This window comes from Heloderma suspectum, chromosome 14 (assembly GCF_057233095.1).
Source record: "Heloderma suspectum isolate Gila_16-S chromosome 14, 16-S_ref, whole genome shotgun sequence".
Taxonomy (NCBI): Eukaryota; Metazoa; Chordata; class Lepidosauria; order Squamata; family Helodermatidae; genus Heloderma; species Heloderma suspectum.
The window spans coordinates 4,639,207-4,662,052 of NC_139471.1; the positions used below are offsets into that span (position 1 = coordinate 4,639,207).

Genomic DNA, 22,846 nt, shown 5'->3' on the forward strand with positions numbered 1-22,846 from the left:
CCGTGTCCAGTTCTACCTCCCCGTCTGTAACCTCCCATTGAAGTGACCCTGCTTCTCAATGTCACAGCACTGTGCATTTCCTCGCTCCCTGGTGCTGGCTTTGTATGATCGGGGCTGGGGCACACACCGTGTAAAGTTATCAGACCCAGAACCCATTCAGCTCGATCTAGGATGGAGAACCTCAGGCTCAAGGGGCAGATCAGGCTTGCCTGGGGGCCAAAACTTTCCCCTGCCCTTTCCCCCAACCACCGATCGTTGGCGACTTCCTGGCTTTTGTGCATTTTTTCCTCCCAAAGGGTTGAAATGCCTCTCCTACGGCTTAGGTACTGGCAGCGAAAGCTTTAAATTACCATATTCTGGCATTTTTGGCCCCGCCTCTTTTGCTTTCAGCCCACCCACCACTGGAATGCAGCCCCTGAGAGCTTCTCCAAAACGGAATTCAGCCCTCAGGCTGAAAGAGGTTCGACACCCCTGAACTAGACATTACAGAGGTGGAGGGAGAGCATGGCGCAGGACTGCCCTTTTCAGCGGCAGCCCTGCATTCTCTGTTATCGGATCTTTCTGCCCTGGGGTTCACGAGCATGGGTTTCTCTGAGAAGAGTTTGGTGTGGGCAAAGTGTGACCGGGAGGGCCTCTTGAGGTGGTGCATCTGCCCACAAAGGAGAGCTTCAGGAGCAGTTGGCAGGAGCAGAAGGGTGATTTCCCCTGCAGCTGTAAACTTGTTACATCAAAATCAGCCAATTAGTCTGGGTATCACTGCTTTAGAGGCGCAAAGCTGGAAGGACGGTATCATCATTGCCCAGAGGTATCCACATCCATTTTCCCATCCCACCACAGATCTATGGCCACATTGCATAGTCAGGGATGAACAGCTACAAAATGGCATGGGTGTGCATGCGTGTGCGCATGCGTGCGAGTGCATGGGCTTTTTAACCCCTTTTTTGCCTGGGGCTTCAGCCCTCTACACCCTCCCCTCCAGTCCGATTTCTCAGAGGTGCGTTTGCTGCAGCTGGGGGAAGCTGGCGCAGGGGAAGAGTTAACCACCCCTCCGTCCCTCCTCTGCGGCATTGCTCTTTCCTCTGTTTGCTTTGCAGCTGTTCACCAGTGACCTGGATTCTCAGGACTAAGTTCAATGCTCAAAGCAGTACAGACAACACATGACCAAAGTGGGAATGGAGGGGGGACAACTACAGATGTTGGCACCCCCAGGCAATGATGAGCTCTATCCAGTCGCCTTCAGCTCCCTAAACAAAAAATGGCTTCCCTGTAGCCTTACTTGGGCACAGTGCTTCAGGGCAGGGTGGGAGGATGTAGATGAAGCTCTTTAAGACTCCTGGTTTTCTCGTTCTGTGCCTTCATGAGTATCTTCCAAAAAGGATCCCCAGCCAAGCAAACTTTTTTCTGCTTTTTCTTCTTCTTTAGCTCCTTGCTGGGGGGGGGGGGTGCTGCTGTGCTCCCCCTCCCTGGTAGCTCTGCAGATTTTGAATCCCTCCCCCTTCCCCGAACCTCCCCGACTTCTGTGTGTCTAACAGATCTTTTTTCTTTTTTCTCTTTCTGTTTCTTTAGATTCCTAAAAGTGTTGGTTGCTGGTACAAGAGCCTCGGGGCGAGCTGGGCGCAGGAGGAGAAACAATGGTCTGATTTTTATTTTTTTTCTAAGCACCCCCTTCTCGGCAGGGCTGTTTTTCAAACCACCTCCATTCCTCTAGCGCGGAATGGAGTCCACATTTGCGGAGTGGGAATCAAACTCCTCCTAAAGCCATCGCTCGGTTGCTTGCTAAATGCTCCCCAGCATGCCACCTACCGCCCAAAACTAACCCATCCTCCTTTTCCCCCCGTATGCCATGGTTTGAGTAGGGACTAACGTAGAATGTAACCAGACACCTTCCAACGTGCTTTATTTCTTCTCCAGGAAAGGGACACCAGGAAATTCCATTGGCAAGCTGATGGCCCTGTCTTGCGCTGTGGGCCTATTCAGCTCTGTTACTGTTCCCATAAAAATGAGGCTGAGACATAGTCATTGGCCAACTGGTGCCTTCTTAGCCAAGGTGAGATTTTATATGAGCTACAAGTTGAACAGTCTACTTGCTAGTCCTCTCCTCTCTCGCCACACGGGGACAGGCAAACACGCACTGTTTGAGTTTGCCGAGGTTCTCCGAATTTGTCCTCGAAGCTCAGTTCGTCTCGTTTACATTCCCACACACATACGCCTTTTCTTTTCCCAGCAGGAAAAATGCACATTTTTAAAACTGCACCGTTTTTCCTGATGGGAAAAGGCAGATTTTTTAAAATGCGCATTTTTCCTCACCAAAAATCCCCCCCCCCCCCCGGCCCCAAGCTAAAGCATGAAAATGCATATTTTGGTAGGATTTGCACCACAGCACGCTTTTGAACATGAACGCGAGTTTAGGAAATTGCAGACTTTCCCTGAGCGTTGCCTTTGTGCTTGTGGTTGTATTTGGGGTTGCAAATGTGTCCCATGATTTGCAAATAGGGATGTACGCACGTGCACACGCGCGTACACACGCATGTTGCTAGGCAAGGGCCCATGGAGTCCTAGACCCACATGTTTTCCCCACAGCCCCAGGTCTATTCCCCAGAGCCCTGAGTGTGCTTAGTTGCCAGTGGACTTTTTTTCTCATTTGGAGGGGGAATTTTCATGGAGGAATGAAGCTGGGGGTGGGTAGAGTTAACCCTTCACGCCTTGTGCACTACTCTCCCCCATTCCCTCTCCACATGGCACTTAAACTTACAGGGGGGAAAAAACCTCCCATTGATGCCAACTGAAAGGCTGGGGCCCAAATCTGTTGACCACATGTTCTGCAAACCACATGTTGGCTGCACATTCTGCAAGTTCACATGTTGACCACATGTTCTGCAAACCTTTAGTGACCAGAGCTAAATATAGGAGCCCAAACCAATTCTGGAGTCTTGGGTCGAGTTCCAAGTGGCTCGCTCAATAGGTTGATGAGGGATATTGGGTCAAACAGCGGAGTTGTTCCTGTGAAATCTAGCAATAACGCTGGGCTCTGTTGGGTTCAGTATGGCTCAGTCTCCGGTAGCTGAAGTTTCTCATCTGCGGATGGATTTGCTCCTGGACAATTGGAGCTCAAGAAGAAGATGGTGAAATTGGAAAGGGTTAGGAGGAGGCCTGCCAAAACGGGGTTTCCCATTTTCAAACTTCAGAGAGATGGAAAGCCTCTTCACTCTTACATTCCCCCAAAGGTTACGTTTTTAGTGTGTAAAAGCAGTGGGCGGGGGACAACTTGCAAGGCTTCAGATGTTTTGGCCTTCAACTCCTATCAGCCCCAGCCAGCAGAGCCAATGGGGAGGGGATGATGGGAGTTGTAGGTCAAAACCTATGGAGGCCCACAAGTTGCTCACCCCAGGTATAAAGGGAGCCCCCTTCGCTGGCTTCTGTTCTGGGTGAGTCACTGCTCTGACTGCGCTTTTTAACTGGACCAAGTGATCCCAGAGCAGCGGCTTGCACAGGGACACGCTGGGGGGTGGCCCTTCTCGCTTTGCTGCGGGCCCGCCTGCCCCTGGAAACTTTTTTTTAATTAAAGAAATTAAGAAGTAAAGTCAAAGCCAGGGGACGCAGGCTGAGCGGCCAAAGAGGCGTTTGTCATGAGCACCATGGTGAAGGGGAAAGCCGCTCCTGGCGCACGGCAGCTGCAAACAGCCGCTGTCGGTCCTTCTCTTCCAAATCTCACCTCGGCTAAGAACCCCAAAGTTTGCCTTCACGTACGCCGACCGCTCCGCTGGCTTGCAGTACGAGAACCGCTCTTGCTGGGTAGGCCGCCTGTTGCAAGGAGTACTCAGCTGACGTTTGTGGAGTGCCTAAGAGTAATAAACTGCATAAATGCCACACTGTAATATCATCAGTCATGAAAATTAGGATTTATTTTTTAAATAAAACATTAGTGCCTGTGTCAACACTTCTTATTGGAGTTAACTCCCGTGCATGTTTAACTGGAAGGAGGACCCACTCGGTAGTATTCAGTGTTAGTTCTACTTAGAGTAGACCCACTGAAATGAAGAAGTATGTTAGCCACAACTGAGTCCCATGCTTTTCAATGGGTCTACTCTACGTAAGACTAACATTGGATACTGCTCACCGTGTCTAATGGCGCTTTCTCCCAGCAAAGTGAGCATAGGCTTACCGCTGCCCGCTGCTGCCCCGATGGAGCACTTATGGGCCCGTGTGACACACGATGACGTGGCAAAGGGACTGGCCACCCCGTGTGCTCGGCTGACTGCTTTGCCCGTCATGCTACGTGTCTCTGTTGCATTCGGGGATCACGCTTTTAGGCACGTGTCAGGGGAGAGCAATGTGGGCCGCAGGCTGCCTCCCCTGGCTGCTTTGTGCCTCCAGCGTCCCGCTGTCACTGCCACGCTGCTGAAATTCGGTGCCCAATGTGTGTGTGTGTGCGTGGCGGGGAAAGGCCTGTTTTAAAAGGACAAATCGGTGGTGAAACAGGGCTTTTAAGAAGTGAAGTAGCAACAACAAAAAAGAGCTGCTTTGGGTGGCAGACGGCTGGTTTTGCCTTTTGAAACTGGCCTTTTTTCCCTTCTGTCACTGCCAAGCCACCAAATCTTGGCAGCACAGGGGCAGCAAGGGCAGCGGTGTGGCCTCTGCTGGGGTCCAGGGGGGCAATGCAGTGCCCCCAACCCCTTGTATCCATGAAAACCTCTGAGGTGTACGCTTAGGGAAAAGCATGGTGTGTGAAAGAGCCCCTCAGGTAGCAAACCAGCATGGTTTGAGCTGGTGCGTGCCGATTGTTTGGACAGGACATTTTCGAAAAGAGCTGACAGCCCTTTGTCCAACGCCCTTGCTGCAAGCCTGGCACCTTTCCCTGGGCCTTACCCCGAGAGACTGCATCTTTTCCTTCTGCGTGCGTGCTGGGCTGCCATTTTTGCCTTTAGCCGTTTTGCCCAGGGGGTTGCCTGCTGCTGAGGACGGGTTGGAGAGCTCCGGCAGGCACTCGTCAGGGTTGGAGCAAGCTATCACCCTGTGACTTCGGAAGGGTTTGAATAGCGGGCCCACCAGCCCATGGCAGAGGCGTCGCCCAGCACTCCTGTGAGTCGCCCGTCTCCCTGCATGCCCAGGCAGATGCACATGGAGACTCCTAGCCAGATGGCCTGTTTTCGGCAGACCTCCGTTTCCTCCATCTCTCGCCTGCATGCTCGCCCCGCTGCCTCGTCTGTGCCCAGCTACCTTTTAAGGTGCTCCGTTTAATCTCTCTGCTGCTGTTTTTAATTTATTTGGTTCCTTCCTTTAGCACCTCGAGACCTACCTTTTCCTTCTGCATGCCATCTCCGCACGCTCTCGCATTTTATTTCCAGCTTTTCCCTACCCCCGCCCCCCATCCAAGCAAAATTGCACTCCGATTGATTCTCTTCTTCCCGGGCTCTATTGTAACACAGCCCCTGCCCACACCCTGCTCGTGTCTGTTTCGAAATTATCTTTTGGGGGACACGATGTGGCTGATTAAATGGGTAGCGGCCTCGGGAATGTGCCCATCCCAAGAGGAAGTGACGTCACTGCTGCAAGCTGCTTTGCCCTGGACGATTCACTCGAGGAGGCTTGTTTGCTGGGGGTGCTTGTACATTTTGGGTTGGGAACTCGCCTTTCCATCTCCCAAACATCAGCAGTTCTCGGATCAAGTAAGGCACAGCATCACTCCTCATGTCAACAGCCACCAAAGGCGCACCGGAAGAGCCCAGCCTGTGTTGATATAAACTCTCCTAAAGAACTGTGTCGGAGAAGCCCCAGCTCTCTTTCGAAAGAGCCAGAGACGGATCTGGTTCGACACGTGCGTGTTCGCCACCGCTCTCACATGTGAATGGACCACTGCATTTGCAGCATCACTGAGAGAACTTTCATATCACCTGAGCCACCTGCCTTCAGCGGAGGCAGTTCGAAGTAAAGAAGGGTCATGTGCGTGAGTCAGCTCTGAGGGAGAGAATGCTTACATGGGATACACACACCCCCCTTTGAAAAAGGCAGTTAGCAGTAGATTAATATCAATGTCCATTTATCAAATACATCCTAATGGTGAGTCAAGCTAGGTGGCCGGTTGCCAGTCTGGAATGGGCCTTGGCTCAGTGGTTGAGTGCATGCTTGGCACGCAAATGGTCCCAGCTTCAATCCCCAGCATCTCTAGAGGGGGCAGTCAGTTTAGACCAGGGGTGTACAGCCTCAGGCCCAGGGCCCAAATCTGGCCTTCTGGGGTTCCCCCAGCCACACCCTTTCCTGCCCTATCACCAGCCCTTTGGCAGTTTCCTGCTTTTTGTGCAGTTTTTCCCCCATTCTAAAAGGCTGGAATGCCTCTCCGAAGACCTTGTTACTGGCAGAGGGAGTTTTACACTGTAATAGGCTGGTATTTTGGGCCCCACCCCTTTGGCCCTGCCCACCAATGGACTGCGGCCCCCAGAGCTTCTCCAAAATGGAATTTGGCCCTTGGGCTGAAAGAGGTTCTGCACCCTTGGTATAGACAATCCTGAATGTGACAGAGCAAGAGTCTTTCCAACCGATAACCCAAAGTATGGTGAAGTTCTCCCTGACGCACAGGTAGGCACTGCCGGTGACTCCCTCCAACAGCTGCTAGATGCATTGATGGGACACGGTTCCCTGGCTACTGAAGGCACCGAGTGCTGCTCTGTCAACAGCCGTTAGTATGGAAGCCAGCTTGAGGGGGTTCCTGGAGGCTCAGGGTTAGCCACTGCGGGGAAACGGGACACGGGGTTTGGATGGACCTTTAGTCCGGTCCAGCTGGGGGGTTCTCCTTCTGTGAGTGTGTTGGCCCCATGGAAATGTCCAGTTGTTGAAACGGCCCACCCCAGGGTTGGCACCAGGGACCACGAGGCCGCCTTTCCATCTCCTTGCAAATTAAGGGAAAGCGAGCCACGCCGTTGCCACAGGGAGGGTGGCAATTGAGTAGGAGAGGCCCGGTTTACAGCCCCTGCCTGCCTTCCTGGGGCTGGGGAGACAAGTGCTGCCACAGCAGCGTGGACCGAAGCCACGGGAACACATCTGCCACCCTGCTGTGGTAATGTATGAGGGAGCCCACAAATAGTTTTCACTTCCGATCGAGTCCCTAGCAGGGGCGTTGCTAGTCCTGGGCCCTTGAGGCCTCAGCCCCAGATCTATTTCCCAGAGCCATGCAGGCAGAAATTTTCAAGTGGGTTTGCAGCTGGGGAGAGAAGGGATACCCCCCCCGTCTTGCATGCTACAACGCCCCCCCCAACCTTCCCACCCTCCACAAGGCAATTAAGCTTAGAAAAAATGTTCCCTTTGTGGGGTAGGGGAATCGGAGCCCCCCCACCCCTGGATATCCCCCCATCCACATTGCACATAAGCTTGGAGGGGGGAAGCACCTTCCCTTGATGCCAACGGAAACCTGGGCACCCGGATGTTTTAAGTGCCTGGCAGCATCTCTGGTCTCTACCGATGTCTACTGAGTAGTCAATGCTATCCTGGTTTTATTGCAAATTGGAACCGTTGTCAGATGAGAGAGGAGAGGGCTGCATCCTCAAAAAAGACTCCAGGCAGAGAAGAAACCACTGTTTGGGCTGAATTTATGAGTGTCACTGTTCCTACCCAGTAAGTTCATCGGCATCGGGTTCCTGCCTCCATGCCAACTGCTTCCCAAAGTCACAGAAAGCTGGCCACCAGCCTGTAATGCCCCAGGCTGGCTACCGTGGCAGTTCATTATTCTTCCCTTTCAGTGACCAGCAGATCTTCTCAGAGCAAGAAATCTTAAGCAAATAAGGAAACCACCAGGCGATACCGATAGTGCTGTTTTTATGGTGATGTTTACACCCTCACCTGTTGCGACAGCAAAACAGAAGAGCGACCGGCTGAACTCCCTCCCCTTCAATTTTTGTTTGTTTGGTGTCACTGATGTAAGACTAAGAAAGAGGTCTGCTTGTCAATGTACATATAATATATATATATAAATATATTTAAGCTAGGTGGACAGTATATTATTGTCACCCTACCAGGAACATGCAAATGACTGCAGTGTCTACACAGTGACTTTGCGAGCTGGGAAGAGTATTGCCTCTTCCTGTGAAGAAACAAGTCCTGGGAGTTTTTGACAACTGATGCTTACTTGGTAAACTCCTGCTCCTTTAAGAACATGCCGACAAAAAACAGCATTTGAGAAAGGTTATTTCTCTTCCACTAAGTGCATGTTTGCAAGGAAACCAATGAGGAGAGGCACTTTGCACAACTGGCTAGGGGCCTTTGCACAGAATTGGGTGCGTAGGGAGCCACAGCGGAAGGGGAAAATAGATGTTGACATATTTAAGAGCAGCAGCGCCTGTTCGTAAGCATCCTCGCAGATGCTTTCTCATCCTGGCATGAACTCATAGATCATAGAATCATAGAATAGTTGGGTTGGAAGGGGCCTACAAGGCCATCGAGTCCAACCCCCTGCTCAGTGCAGGAATCCAAGTCAGGTGGCTGTCCAGCCTCGACTTGAACGCCTCCAGTGTGGGAGAGCCCACCACCTCCCTGGGTAATCGGTTCCATTGTCGTATTGCTCTAACAGGAAGTTTTTCCTGATGTTCAGCCGGAATCTGGCTTCCTGTAACTTGAGCCTATTATTCTGTGTGCTGCATTCTGGGCTGATCGAGAAGAGACCCTGGCCATCCTCTCTGTGACAACCTTTCAAGTACTTGAAGGAGCGCTATCATATCTCCCCTCAGTCTTCTCTTTTCAAGGCTAAACATGCCCGGTTCTTTCAGTCTCTCTTCATCGGGCTCTGAAAAACTAGTTCCAGTTTGAAGTAGGGAAAAGCCAGCTGTGGAGGCAGGCTCCCAAACCGTTTTGGGTTGGTGGGCGGATCTGGAATTTTGCGAGTGTTGTGGGTTCTCTCACAAAATGGCTGCCGTGGGGGGGCCGTTGCCCATTCACAAAATGGCTGCCATGTTGGGCACAGCCCGTCACAAACACTCATTTCCCAGAAGGCAAACCGGTGAGGCTAAAAGAAAAGTAATTTGCTCAAGAACCTAAATCTAAGGCAGAGGTGGGGTCTTCGCTCAAAAATGCAAAACCACCCTTTGGAACCCCAATAAAGATGGCGCTGGAGGGCAGCGCTTTGCTTTGCAGCATGCCAGCCTCTCAGACAAAAAACAGTAATTAAAATGGCTTGGGAAACAAAATAAAAAGCAGGTGAGGTGAGGCCCAGCAGGCAGCGAGAGAGATGTCCGTGGTCACGCTGCTGCTCAGTGGAGACCGCTCAAGGCCCAGAGCATAGGTGACTAATTTGGGGAAGGGGTTAAAAAGTGAGAATGGTCACAGACAAATAAATGAATGTGGCACTTTATTTAGGGGGGAGGGAGGAGTTGGCATCCCATAAGCAGGGTATGGTAGTTCATCTAGTCGAACATAAAAGTCGAACGTGCGCCCACATGTATGCGGAGACAAACCTACTGTGGCTGCTCCTAAAATCTTATTAGTCTTCATGCAAAAGGTGCTGTCTTCAAGAAGTGTCACATGCCAATTCTGCCATCTACGTGGAGACTTTTCACCCACCCTGCAGGCTGCCAAGTGGGTCCCATCATGGATGGCTCACGCATCTTGGGTGCAAAAAGAGAAATCTGGAGACATATGCCTTAGCAGTCTCCTCGGTTCAAAATAACCCTTAAGACCTGTAAAATCTAGCGTGCACAGGCCTCCAGAGTCCCTTCAACAGACAGCAGTTCTGTGTACAGAACCCTTTCCCTGCTAAGGGAAACAAGGTGTAGAGGAGCTTCATCTCCACTTAGGAGCATGTACAGAGCTCCAGTGCAGAGCCTCGCAAGTTTAACTTGAAGCAGATGAATGACACAACCAGTTTATAAAACCTCTTTGTGACTTTCTTGTGATCCTACTGAAGAGGGGGTGGGGGGGGAAGAGTATGATCCTTCCCTCTAAACTCCACCTCTCCCCCTGTTCTCCTATCTAACACCCGTTCTTAACATCTGTACATAGAACAAGAGAAAAGAAACTTATTTACTGAAAAGTTGTGTTTTAATGCTGAATATTTTTCATAGGTTCTGCAGCATATTGATTCCATCTCTCCCCCTCATGCTTGAAGCGTCAAAAGATTTTTTAAAAAATAAGCCAAATTATATTTTAACATATAATGTTGAGCACTTTTTTTTTTTTACAAAAAATATTGATTTCTGTGTATTTAGGCACTGGATTTCTTTTATCTAGGTTTTGGTGGCATCTTAATGTGTGTCCGTGTGTATGGTTTCATAGCCCCAAAAGTGTTCTAGTGTTTTGACCCATTTGTTTCTGGCGACAGAATTCTATCAAATAAAGTGCTTCCATTTGAAAGCGAGTAAAGGTCTTGTTAACAGTGATTTAAAAAAAAAGAAAAAAAGACTTGCAATATGTTGTGGTGCAGAGAGATGATCTCTAGGTGAGGGGTGCTTCCAGACAGAGGCATGTTATTGCTAACCCACCGGTGGAGAACCTAGCCAGAGCGCAGAATTCAATTTCTGGGAAGTTCCTGGCAACTCCATTCCAGTGGTGGGTGGGGACAAAGATAAAAGGGGTCGGGCCATCCCCCCCCAATACCAACATATTTTAGTTTCAAGGTCTTCTGCTAGTAACTAAGACTTAGGAGAGGAATTTCAGTGTTTTAGAAAGGGGGGAAACTGCACAAAAGCCAGGAGACCATCAAATGATTAGTGGTCGAGGAAAAAAGCGTGGGGCATAGGGAAGGGGTGTGGCCTTCTGGGGAACCCAGAGAGCCAGATTTGGCCCCTGGGCCTGAGGTTCCCCACACCTGCACTATCAGTAGGTATTCGCAGCGATTCTGTCTTTCCCTACTTAATGGATTTTCCACGATAACAGAAAAGGTAGAAGAAGCGGTGGGAAAACATGGGAGGGTTTTACAGGAGGAAGGTGGCTCCCCAGAAAATTCTGTGAATTAGGCAGGGCTGTTGCGTGATAAACACCTCCTCTGGAAGCACCCTTAAAGGTTCAACACTTTTAGCCCCGGTCTCTCTCGCGAGGGAACGGGAAGGAAGTTCTCGACTACTGAGAGAGATGAAGATATTCCACACGCTTCATGTCCGAGTGGCAACGGGCAGCCCACTGCAAGAGTCCAGCTCAGGGCAGACGGCCAGCCGGTCCCTTTTTTGCTGAGTGCGATGTTCCTTACCCCACCCCCACCCTCTGCCTCTTTTTATCAAGGTATGACAACTGCCCCATAACAGCGGTTAGGACGATTTAGGTCAGAAAGGTAGTACGTGGGGGGGGGGGGGTGTTTCACATTTGCAGTTGCTGGACAACCGAACAAGTAGCCTTTGTTTTTTTTCCATGCTAAGAAGAAGCCGGTGCTCACACTCTCGCTGTCCCCCAGTTACCCCTTCCTCTGCTTTACTAGATTAATGCATAGTAGCCCAGTCAGCAACTGGAAAGTTATGGAACTACCTTGTCCACCATGCCTTAGTTCAGGGCTAGGCCACCTGGTGCCCTCCAGATGTTTTGGACAACTCCCATAATCCCTGACCACTGGCCACACTGACTAGCGGTGATGTGAGTCATAGTCCAAAATGTCTGGAGGGCACCAGCTTGCCAACTCCTGGCTTAGTTCAAAGCTGTGGCAGAGAGGAGAGGAGGAGGGGCATAATCTCCAGTTCCTCGTGCGGGGATGTGGTGGGGTGACCACGAGGGCAAGAAGCGCAGGGACCCGGCGTCCTGCGCTAGATCAATGTACTTGCTGACCACTGGTCTAAGGTTCCATCTCTTGTTTGCAGACCTGATGCTTGCACGTGTGCGCTCCAAAAAACCCAAGAAGCCTTGACCACTGCATGGGGCTGACTTTATCAGAGGGCTTTACCACATGTGGAGGGGTCAGACTAGGTGGCCACTTACAGCTCCAGCCACGGAATAACTCCCTGATATTGGTTCCCTCCACTCAGGGCCAGCGTCAAGGGTAGGCATGGTCAGGCACATGCCGAGGGCCCACACCCAGCAGGGGCCCACAAACCAGAGCCCCCTGGAGTGGCTCCTCCTCTTCCCCATGGCAACCTGCGTGTTCCCCTGCCTCTCGCTCTGGCCCAGGCAACGGTGGTGGCGAGGAGCAGCAGCAGCAGCAGATGCCACGGCCTCTTGGCTCCCTGCCTGCCAAGCAAGCAGGCGGGCGCGATGATGCGAAGGCAGGTGAGGAGCAAGAGAAGATTGTGAGAAAGCAGGCTCCCTGACGGCGGCGGCCCGCTGAGGGTGTCTTGCCCAAGGGCCCTCCGAAACCAGGAGCTGGCACATATACAGAAGTAAGCCATCCCCAAGTATGGAAAAAGCAATGCCGCTCAAGCCCCCGCAGGATCTTATCAGAACACACCAGACAAATCTGCAGTTTGCTCCAAATTCCAAAGCTTGGCCTCCCCTATGTGAGAAAGTACATCCAAGGTTGGGAAAAGATGAGGTTACACCAGCCTTCCCTAGCCTGGCCCTCTTCAGCTGTGCTGGACTACAACTCCCATCATGATGGGGTTTGTAGTCCATCACATCTGAGGAGCATCAAGCTAGGGAAGGCTGGGTTATGCCCTGTGAGTTGGAAGCTCCTCCTAATTAGAGCTGTGTGGGTGGCCAGCTGGAGTGTCTCAGCAGGGAGAAAGTCACTCTGCACATGCTTGAAGGTTTTGTTACAACTTTATACAGGTTGTGGGGGTGGGCTCACATTAAGCCCTGCTCAACCTGGCTCTAATATCAACCCTGCTATGTACACCGTAGCTCCCGCAGCACAAAGGACCGCACAAAGCCAAGCAATGCAACGTTCACGCCGCTCTGGAGGCAAGCAAGTTTTATTGGCTCACATTCTTAGCACGAAAGGAGGAACCCAGGCACAAGAGTCATTCTCCGTCCAAGGGCTCAGTTTCTTTAGAAGCGCACGCACAGAGCACAACGACAAAGGCTGCCCCAAGAGCTCCGTGGCAGACGGGAAGTGGTGCCCGGCCTCAGGTAGCGAGAGATGCGAGGAGTCATTCCCCAAGTGCTCCTTCGCTGCCTGGGAAGAAGTTCTTTTAGGTGTTAGATCCAGGTCAACGGGGGAAGCAAAGAAACACTGAGAAGCATGCATGGGAGCACTTTTTTCTTTCTTTCTCTTTCTAAAAAGGAGAGCCACCAATTGCTGTTCGCAGCAAACACTTGGTCTCCAAATGCCCATTTCATTACAGATCTTCAACTTTCCCCCTCTGTTACCATCCATTCCACACACACACGCACACACACACCCTCAAGAACCAACTTGCCTTAGAAGAGCCCCACTAAATCCCAAAGCATTCAGGAAGCAAGGGGCGAGAGGAAGATTGTGTGTGTGTCTCTGTTTGGGGAGAGTGAGGAGGAGAGAGAAATCAGAGCACCACTGGGGCAGTCAAGCCCCCAAATGATGAGGCTCAATTCCACTGTGATCCCTTCTCTGTCAAGGACTTGCGGATGGACTGTCAGGATTCAGCAGCTGTTTCAAAGAAGAAGCCCTCTCAAGGGGTGGCTCTACCTCCCAGAGTGCACCAGGCTCAACAGGCTGCATGGAACTCCTCAGAGGAACTGCCCAGTTGCTCACATACCAGGGACCGGGGCCGTTCTCAATTCAGCGCTCCTGCAGGCTGGGCATGGGCGGTTCCTCTCTTGGTTCTCACAGGTGAGGGGATAGCTCATGGGCACAGCACCTGAACTACTGCATGTTACCTGCTTCTATGGAATACTCCGGTACTCCTGGCTGTGCAAGCTATCAGATGTACAAAATACTGCTACGTGGGCACAGCTTCACGCTTGCAGGGTGTCACTGCAAGGGACTCATTCAAGCGTACTCGATTTTTCTCAGGGAAGCCAACATCAACGGGGTGTCATGGGAGCAAACTGCTCAGCTGCGTCTGTTCCCTATGAACTCTGGGGGCAGGAGAGGGCAGGGCGAAAAGACATTGCGAATAAGAGTAGGGGTTTGATCCTTCCAAATAAATATATAAATAAATAGCAATTCATGGGATCCGTCCCACCATGTTGAAAGCTCTTTCCTCGTCGGAAGAGGGGAAGCAGCGCCCTCTTGCGTGCAACAGAAGAAGGAAAGGACTTTGTCACCGTAATGCTACAGCTGGCAGCCACCTCTGGGTGAGACATATGTGAGGCTTTCAGCATCACCTTGAAATGTCCCCAGTTTCTTCCATGCCTGGGTCTGTTACATCTACTACTGAAATGGTAGAAATCCAAGAGAAGAAAGAAAGAAAAGAAACAAAAGACAGCGCTCCTACGTGTTGGTACCCGAGGAGCGGGCACAAGGATAGCCACAGTGATCACCAACAGAGATGGCACCGGCCGGAAGCAGTGAAGTGCTCTTCCAGCTTCCTTTTGCGGACACACCAAGCGCAAGACGGACCTACCAGGAAGAGCTTTCTGGGGGACGAGCAGGAGGAAAAACAAAACGAAGCCAGCCATGGTGAAGGTGCTCCTCTCTCCCCGCCGCATGGACGCTTTCTCGCCCACGAGGCTGCAAGCAAACGGCCACGAGACCTCACCGGCCTTTGCTAGCATCAAATGAACGTTCGTTCCAACGAGTTGCAGCGAAAGTCATGGCAGACAGGGCAAGGCTGCTGCTGCTGCTGCATATGTTTTCAGTTCCAAAATACAAGAGAGCGGTTCACAGACTCACTGCAAGGGTGCAGATGTCCACTCCCCGATGGGGAAGCCAGGGCCCAGCCCAACCTGACAAAAGCAACGACACAGGGATTAGGGTTATTCATTTATTTCATGTCTATACTGCCCAATAGCCGAGGCTGTCGGCTACTGGCTACCCTTCTTTCTGGCAGAAAATAACCCATACCAGCATGACTCTCAACAGAGGGATGCTGCCACCAGAAACAGTCTCCCTTGGAGAGTTTCTGTCCTCCTGGTTCTTAACATTCAGAGAAGCTTACAATGCCATCGTGCCAAGAAACGTGAGGCTCCCAAAGTCTAGTACTGGCAGAAACCTGCACCTAAACCACTCTAATAGTTAAGGGCAGAGGGATGGGAAGTTCACTAAGGACAGAGCTCAGAGAAGTCTAGTTAAGGGAAATTAACATTTGGGGAGGGGGGGATATGTTGTTGTTGTTCAGTCGTTCAGTCGTGTCAGACTCTTCGTGACCCCATGGACCACAGCACGCCAGGCCTTCCTGTTCTGCGCTCTCTCCCGGAGCGTGCTCAAGTTCATATTCATTGCATCGATGATGATATCTAGCCATCTCATCCTCTGCCGTCCCCTTCTCCTTTGGCCTTCAGTCTTTCCCAGCATCAGGGTCTTTTCCAGAGAGTTTTCTCTTCGCATTAGGTGGCCAAAATATTTGAGCTTCAGCTTCAGTATCTGTCCTTCCAATGAGCAGTCAGGGTTGATTTCCTTTAGGATTGACTGATTTGACCTCCTTGCAGTCCAGGGAACTCGCAAGAGTCTTCTCCAGCATCACAGTTCGAAAGCATCAATTCTTCGGCGCTCAGCCTTCCTTATAGTCCAGCTCTCACAGCCATACATTACTACTGGGAAAACCATCGCTTTGATTAGACGGACCTTTGTCGGCAAGGTGATGTCTCTGCTTCTTACTATGCTGTCTAGGTTTGCCACAGCTTTCCTCCCAAGGAGCAAGCGTCTTTTAATTTCAGGGCTACAGTCACCGTCTGCGGTGATCTTGGAGCCCAAGAAAGTAAAATCTGTCACTGCTTCCATTTCTTCCCCTTCTATATGCCAGGAAGTGATGGGGCCAGATGCCATGATCTTAGTTTTCTTAATGTTGAGTTTCAAACCAGCTTTTGCACTCTCCTCTTTCACCCTCAACAAGAGGCTCTTGAGATCCTCTTCGCTTTCTGCCATTAGGGTGGTATTGTCTGCATATCGGAGGTTGTTGATAATTCTCCTGGCGATCTTAATTCCGACCTGTGATTCATCCAACCCGGCGTTTCTCATGATGTACTCTGCATATAAGTTAAATAAGCAGGGTGACAATATACAGCCTTGTCGTACTCCTTTCCCAATTTTGAACCACTCAGTTGTTCCATCTCTGGTTCTTACTGTTGCTTCTTGACCCTCGTACAGGTTTCTCAGGAGACAGGTAAGGTGGTCTGGTATTCCCATCACTTTAAGAATTTGCCACAGTTTGTTGTGATCCACACAATCAAAGGCTTTAGCGTAGTCAATGAAGCAGAAATAGAGGCTTTTCTGGAATTCTCTTGCTTTCTCCATGATGCAGCGAATGTTGGCGATTTGATCTCTAGTTCCTTTGCCTCTTCGAAACCCAGCTTGTACTTCCAGTAGTTCTCGGTTCACATACTGCTGAAGCCTAGCTTGTAGGATTTTGAGCATCACCTTGCTGGCATGTGAAATGAGCGCAATTGTGCGGTAGTTTGAACACTCTTTGGCATTGCCCTTCTTTGGAATTGGAATGTAAACTGACCTTTTCCAGTCTTGCGGCCATTGTTGAGTGTTCCAAATTTGTTGGCATATTGAATGCAGCACTTTAACAGCATCATCTTTTAGGATTTTAAATAGCTCAGCTGGAATACTGTCATCTCCGCTAGCTTTGTTGTTACTAATGCTTCCTAAGGCCCACTTGACTTCACTCTCGAGGATGTCCGGCTCCAGTTCAGTGACCGCACTATCATGGCTATCAAGGACATTACTATCATGGCTATCAAGGACATTAAGATCTTTCCTGTATAGTTCTTCTGTGTATTCTTTCCACCTCTTCTTAATCTCATCTGCTTCTGTTAGGTCCCTGCTTTCTTTGTTCTTTATCATGCCCGTCTTTGCACAAAATGTTCCCTTGAGATCTCCAATTTTCTTGAAGAGATCTCTAGTCTTTCCCATTCTGTTGTTTTCCTCGATTTCCTTGCATTGTTCATTTAAGAAGGCCTTCTTGTCTCTCCTTGCTATTCTCTGGAATGACTATCTGTTAAATCAGCCTTCCCGGCTTGGTGCCCCAACCTCTGAGTTGGACTACAACACCCAGCATCCCCCAGCCAGCCACAGCTGTGGGGGCTGCTGATTTTGATTTTGGATCTTTTCCGTTGTATTAATCATGGATTTTTGTGTTTGTGTGTGTACATTACTTCGAGGCTGCTTTTCATGGTGGGAAGCCGCACATAACAACTTTAAGAGCAGCAGCACAGGGCGTAATTTGAACTCGGGTGTCCCCAGTCCAACTCAGATCACTATTCTACCATGCTGGCTCTCTCTGCTGCATCTCAGAAGGGGCTTTATGCTTTGAATGCAGAAGCTCCCAGGTTCGATCCCTGGCATCTGCAGTTAAAAAGGACCTCAGGTAGCAGGGCTAGTAAAAGAAAGACATCTGCCCAAGACCATGAAGAATGGCACCCAGATGGAGTAAACCAGTCTTTCCCAACCTAGTGCCCTCTAGATGTGCTGAACTACAATTCCCATCATCCCCTAGCCAGCAGAGAGAGTTGAAGGACCAGCTGTGATGGCCCAAATGGTCTGACTCAGGAAACGGCAGCTGACCTCCCAGGTGCTCCCGATGGACAAGTGCCCGTTCAGGGTACCTTCTCCATGAGGTCCGGCCCACTGTTGCTCACGCAGCCCGGGTCTCGGCTTCTATCTTCTGCTCCCCGTGCAGGCTTTCCACCTCTTGTGCCTGTGCCACGTTCTGCCGGATGGCGATCTCGGGGCCTCCGCTGTAGAGGGTGCTCAAGTACATCCACGTCTCCTCGGAAATTTGTCCATAATCAGCTCCTGCAGAACATACAGGGCGCAGCCAGATAATGCTGCTGATGAGCGGTTTCTCTTTCAGCAAATTTCTCATCACCTTGTCCAAAGGTTAACATTATTATTATTATCCTAAAAACCTAAGAAGAGCCGTGCTGGATCAGACCAAGGTCCATCTAGTCCAGCATTCTGTTCACACACTGGCCAACCAGCAGCCCATGGGAAATGCACAAGAACATGAGCGCAACAGCACCCTCCCTCTCGCACTCCCCAGTAACTCGTGTATGTAGGTAAACTGCTTCTGGTACTGGAAGCAGCACATGCCGATCAGGATTGTAGCCGTTGATAGCCTTTTCTTCCAGGAATCTGTCCAAACCCCTTTTAAGGCCATCCAAATTGGGGGCCATCACTGCATCTTGTGGAAGTGGGCATCAGTGCCAGCTCCAGGTTTTGGAGGGCCCTTGGGCAAGACACCTTCCGTGGGCCCCCTCCCTCAGTGAGTCTCCCTTCTCGCCCCCAGGGGCACCAGCTGCTCTCGCTCCTTGTCCTCCTTCTCATCCTGGCTCCCACTTGCTCGCTCGGCAGGCAGGGAGCCAGGGGCAAGGAGGCCGCGGCGTCTCCTGCTCCTCCTCCTCACCATCGCCGTTGCCTGGGCCGGAGCGAGAGGCAGGCGACCAAGCAGGTTGCCATGGGGAAGAGGAGGGGCTCTTATTAGTGGGTCCCATGCTGGGGTGTGGGTCCTTGGCAAGTGCCTGACTATGCTGACCCCGATGATCATTAATGACAGTAAGAGCAAGTTATGAACATGCATCAGGTTATGAGCATCTATTCTAGATCACTTTAGTACTACAGAGCAGCAACCCTGCAAGGTAAGCCATTAGCTCTTTCTATATGATAAGGAAGGCAAGGCTGTCTCCCAAACCCAATGCTTTGATTCTTCTCAGCTTCACTGAGATCCCATTTTTGTCGTGGGGGGGGGGGGCGGGCGGGGGGAGCCCTTACCCTGCTTGACCTGCATGTGACCACTTCCTTTCGCCACAGCAATCTTGCTGTTGTCAATTGGTCCAGGTGGCTCTGCAAGAAAGGAAACAGAAGGTCCAGGAACTGCTTTCTGTTGCTTGGTAGCACTCAACACCAGTTCAATGGAAGTACAATTCAGAATTCATTTCACAAAGTTATTTCTGCTCCAGACATTATTTGTCTGAATAGCAGGAATAGCAATCCCAGTTAGGAACATCAGAAGACAGCTGATGCTGGATCAGACCAAAGGTCTGTCTAGTCAAGCATCCTGTTCACACAGTGGCCAACCAGCTGCCCATGGGAAACCCACAAGCAGGACTCGAGTGCAACAGCACCCTCCTGCCCATGTTCCCCAGCAACTGGTGTGCACAGCCATACTGCTCCTGATACTGGAGGAACCATGTAGCCATCAGGACTAGTAGCTATTGATAGCCTTCTCCTCCAGGAATTTGTCTAACCCCCCTTTTATAGCTATCCAAATTGGTAGCCATCACTGCATCTTGAGGAAATGAATTCCTTGGTTTAACTCTGCACCGTGAGAAGGAGCGCTTGCTTCTGTCTTCCGTCTCCCACTAATCAGCTTCATGGAATACATCCCTAGTATTATGGGAGAGGGAGAAAAATGTCTCCCCATCCACTTTCTCCACACTCTGCATCATTTTGTACATCTGCTCTCTTCTAGCACCTTGCCCCCTTCTGTCTTGTCTATTTCATACCTAAGGCCATGGATTTCTTTTTAATTCACTTTTTAAATTAATTCTGAAAATTATGTTTACCAAAGGGGGAAAATCAAGAGCATACTAAACAGCTAAATTATGCCAACATTTCCTCTTCCTTATGCCAACAAAAATGGGATGCCAATCATCATAATTTGTTGACTATTCCAAAATCATTTAAACTGCTTCTACTGTGGCTCAAATGTAGCACAAGACCTCCCTCTCTAGCTCTAATCATCCAACTTAACTTATTTAAAACTGCAAAATCCCATAGCTTAATATACCGCTCTCTAATTGTTTGAATTAAGTTTCCCAATGCTTTGCATATACTACTCCAGCAGTGACAATCATGTGATAAAGGGGTATTTCCTTATCCTTATTTATCAAAATCTTAGGGTCAAGACGTAACTTTCCCCCCAGAATTTTATTAACTGATTGTAAGGCTTGTTGGGAATATCTCTTAATCTGACTACAGTGTGACAAACAGTGGTAAAATCCCCCCTTCTGTTACATTTCCAGCACATCTCAGAATACTCCTGATGAACGTCTGCAATCCTCACTTGAGTTCCATACCACTAAACACACATTTTGTAGCTATTATATATTGATCCACCCCTTTCCAAGGAGAATTCCATATTCCTGTTGACACCTTTGACTGAAGATCCTTGTTCCATTTGATATACTTTGGTTGTTCCTCCTTTATATTCAGCAAGATATTATATACTTGAGAAAATGACTTCTTTGGTCTATCAACTAATATTTCTTGCAATTGAGTCAGTGATCTGATAATGTCTCCCACTTGCCTGATCCAATCTTGAATAAAATGCCTAATTTGAAAATATTCAAACATGAGCATTTGAAGTATCACCCATTTCTTCCTGTATTTGCGTGAATGCCTTAACATATCCATTCTAGATCCAATGTCTATGTTGACAAAATCCCTCTTTAGCTCAGCCTACTCTGCCACCCCATACACACACACCATTTTTCCATCTTTATTAAAATTCTGAACCAAGAGAATGGAGGAAATTGGTGACTTCTTCGGACATAACTCCCTTTTATACCTATCCAGTTGTCTCAATATCACTGGTAGTATTGTACTTCCTCTCATACGTTTGGCCTGTTTTTAGAATGTAACCACAATAACGTGTCCACTGGTATTTTACTAAAATGTTGCTCGCGCCTCACTTTACCCTTCTGAGGTACTTCAAACCATTCTTTCACTCCATCTTTTTCTCCTTATGTGCAAAAGTGCAGATAATGGGTAGCATCCAACGCTGCTACCGTGGCCCCGGGGTCTGTGTTGGGCCACCGGCAAGAACTGCGGAAACGAGCCCGAACACTCATTTCTGCAACAGGGCAAGTCAGCAGAAGCCCCACCTGCTACTTCCACTGACCTGTTCCATTCCAGAAATGTGCGTTTCGGCTTGTTTCCGGTTGCTTTAGGAAGCGCTAGCTTCCCGTTGTGTGAGCCCAAACATTCTACTACGCCAGAGGCTGGATCCAGACTTAAGCTGGATCAAGTGCGCTGGTGGAGTCAGGAGATCCTGCTCCATGGGGTGAGCTGTGGGGGGATCCCCCCAAATCGGGCAGACTGACCTCCGACAAGCAGAACTCAGACCCCGGATTCCATCCCATGAATTTGGCAGGACCACCAGATAAAGAGTGTTCAAGGGCGGGGGCAGCTTGGCTTTGCCTCCCAGGAACAGCCAGAGCCTTGCTCCGTCCTCCCTCCACGCCACCAGCGTTTCCCCTCGGATATTACCATTGTCCTTGCCTTTGACGAATGCCTCCCACTCGCGGAACCACTGCATGCTTATGCAATAGATAACGCCTGGAGACTCCTCGGCCTGGAAAGCTTTGTTCAGCTGATGGACCAAGGACAGAGAGGGATCATCAGCAACATAACCGGTCAGACTCTTCGTCCATCTAGCCCAGAGTTGTCTGACTGGCAGGAGCTGGTCCAGGGTTAGGGGCAGAGAAGGGCTCTTTCACATCACCTCCTGCTTGGTCCTTCGTGACCGGGGATGACACGGGTTCAACCTGGGGCCTTCTGGTTGTGGAGCGTGTGCTCTGCCCCAAGCGACACAGCACACTTTCCCGCTTGCCCCTAGCCCTTCCCTTCCCTTCCTCCCCACACATTCACTAAGGCTCAGAGAGTGAGCGGCACGCCAGAAAGGGTCTGATTCGAATCTCGGCCCGTTCTCTCTCAGCCTTGAGCGCCCCCCCTCCCCAAGCCCGCAATATGGGGGCAACTGGCCTGACTTTCGGAGAGGGGATGTCATGTGACAGTTTCCAGAGGGAGGCCTACACAGATACTGGAGTGTTTACGTTGGGGCTGGGGCCACAGCTCACCGGGAGAGCGCATGATTTGCATGCAGACAGTTCAGTTTCTCACGTCGCTAGGTAAAAAGATCTCAGGCATCGGAGTTCAGGAAGAGACAGCCAGGCCTTGGACAGCCACTGCCTGTCAGGGTGGACACTGAGCCCAGAGAATCCCAGAGTAGTTCTGATGCTGAGGAAGAGCAGTCGCTCCTGGGAGAGGAGCGCGCGCCTCTTTCCCAGGGCCCGCAGCTGACGGAGATTCCTCCCACCCGCATTCCTAGATTAGATAGCAGTCCTGGGAGTGACCGAGCGCGGGAAGTAGACTTGGTGGACGCGCGACGCCGACGCAGAGAGCGGCGCCAAATGGAGGGCGCGGAAAGGAGGCGTAGTGCCCGGTTGGCACGCAAACAACGGCTGCGCCCAGAGGATCCAAGGGAAAAGGGGAGGGACTCTCCCTAGCCCTTAAGTTCAGGGTCTGCCAGTGATTCCCTTTCAAACAGGGACCAACTGTTCCCACTTAGGGCATAGGTACTGTGCTGCTCAGATCTAGTTGCTAACGGTAGAGTTGTTAAGTTGTAAAAGAAGAATAAAGCTTTGAAAGGAATCCCTTTGTCTGTGTCTGGACTTGGCTACTGGATTAGACTGAGAGAGGCCTCCAAGGAGCCCTTGACACTGCCAAATCACAGTAGACAACATGGGGCAGGACCTCTGATGTCGATTGGTGTGCGCGGGAAGGAACCTATAGGGGAAGGCATCCCTAATGCTACCCAGGTGCCATGCCAAGGTAAGGACCAGCACCTTGAGTTGACCCTGGAAACCAACAGGTATCCGGGAGATGAAAAAGCACCAGAGTTGACGTTTTGGGATTAACTGACGTTTCTGGATTGACTTCAAGGGTAGCCCCATGTAGAACGTGCCCAGTCTGGAGAAGTTACTAACTCATGACTGTGGCCAGACGGTTCTCCAGAAAGGCTATAGCTGGTGCAGCAACTGAAGCGGTCAAGAAGCACTCCTAGACACTGCCAGGGCCTGAGCATCCAACCGCAGCACTGGATCAAAGAGTTAAGGGGTGAGGCGTAGCAGAAGAGTGCAGACT

The 22,846-nt window shown here is 50.5% G+C and overlaps 2 protein-coding genes across 7 annotated transcripts in view; one reads left to right on the plus strand and one right to left on the minus strand.

Moving 5' to 3' along the window:
* FNBP1 (formin binding protein 1) overlaps positions 1 to 10,689 on the plus strand; it is a 165,574-nt gene extending 154,885 nt beyond the window's left edge. For all 4 annotated transcript variants that reach the window (XM_084820960.1, XM_084820951.1, XM_084820952.1 and 1 more), the window contains one exon: positions 1,567 to 10,689. In XM_084820960.1, the coding sequence (XP_084677086.1) occupies positions 1,567 to 1,574 (8 nt within the window). In that variant the 3' untranslated portion in view covers positions 1,575 to 10,689. The remainder of the gene's footprint in view (positions 1 to 1,566) is intronic.
* Positions 9,351 to 22,846, minus strand: part of USP20 (ubiquitin specific peptidase 20) — a 46,995-nt gene continuing 33,499 nt past the window's right edge. For all 3 annotated transcript variants that reach the window (XM_084820944.1, XM_084820943.1, XM_084820945.1), the window contains exons 22-25: positions 21,191 to 21,293; positions 18,692 to 18,763; positions 17,527 to 17,716; positions 9,351 to 14,703 (exon numbers count right to left, since the gene is read on the minus strand). In XM_084820944.1, the coding sequence (XP_084677070.1) occupies positions 17,556 to 17,716; positions 18,692 to 18,763; positions 21,191 to 21,293 (336 nt within the window). In that variant the 3' untranslated portion in view covers positions 9,351 to 14,703; positions 17,527 to 17,555. The remainder of the gene's footprint in view (positions 14,704 to 17,526; positions 17,717 to 18,691; positions 18,764 to 21,190; positions 21,294 to 22,846) is intronic.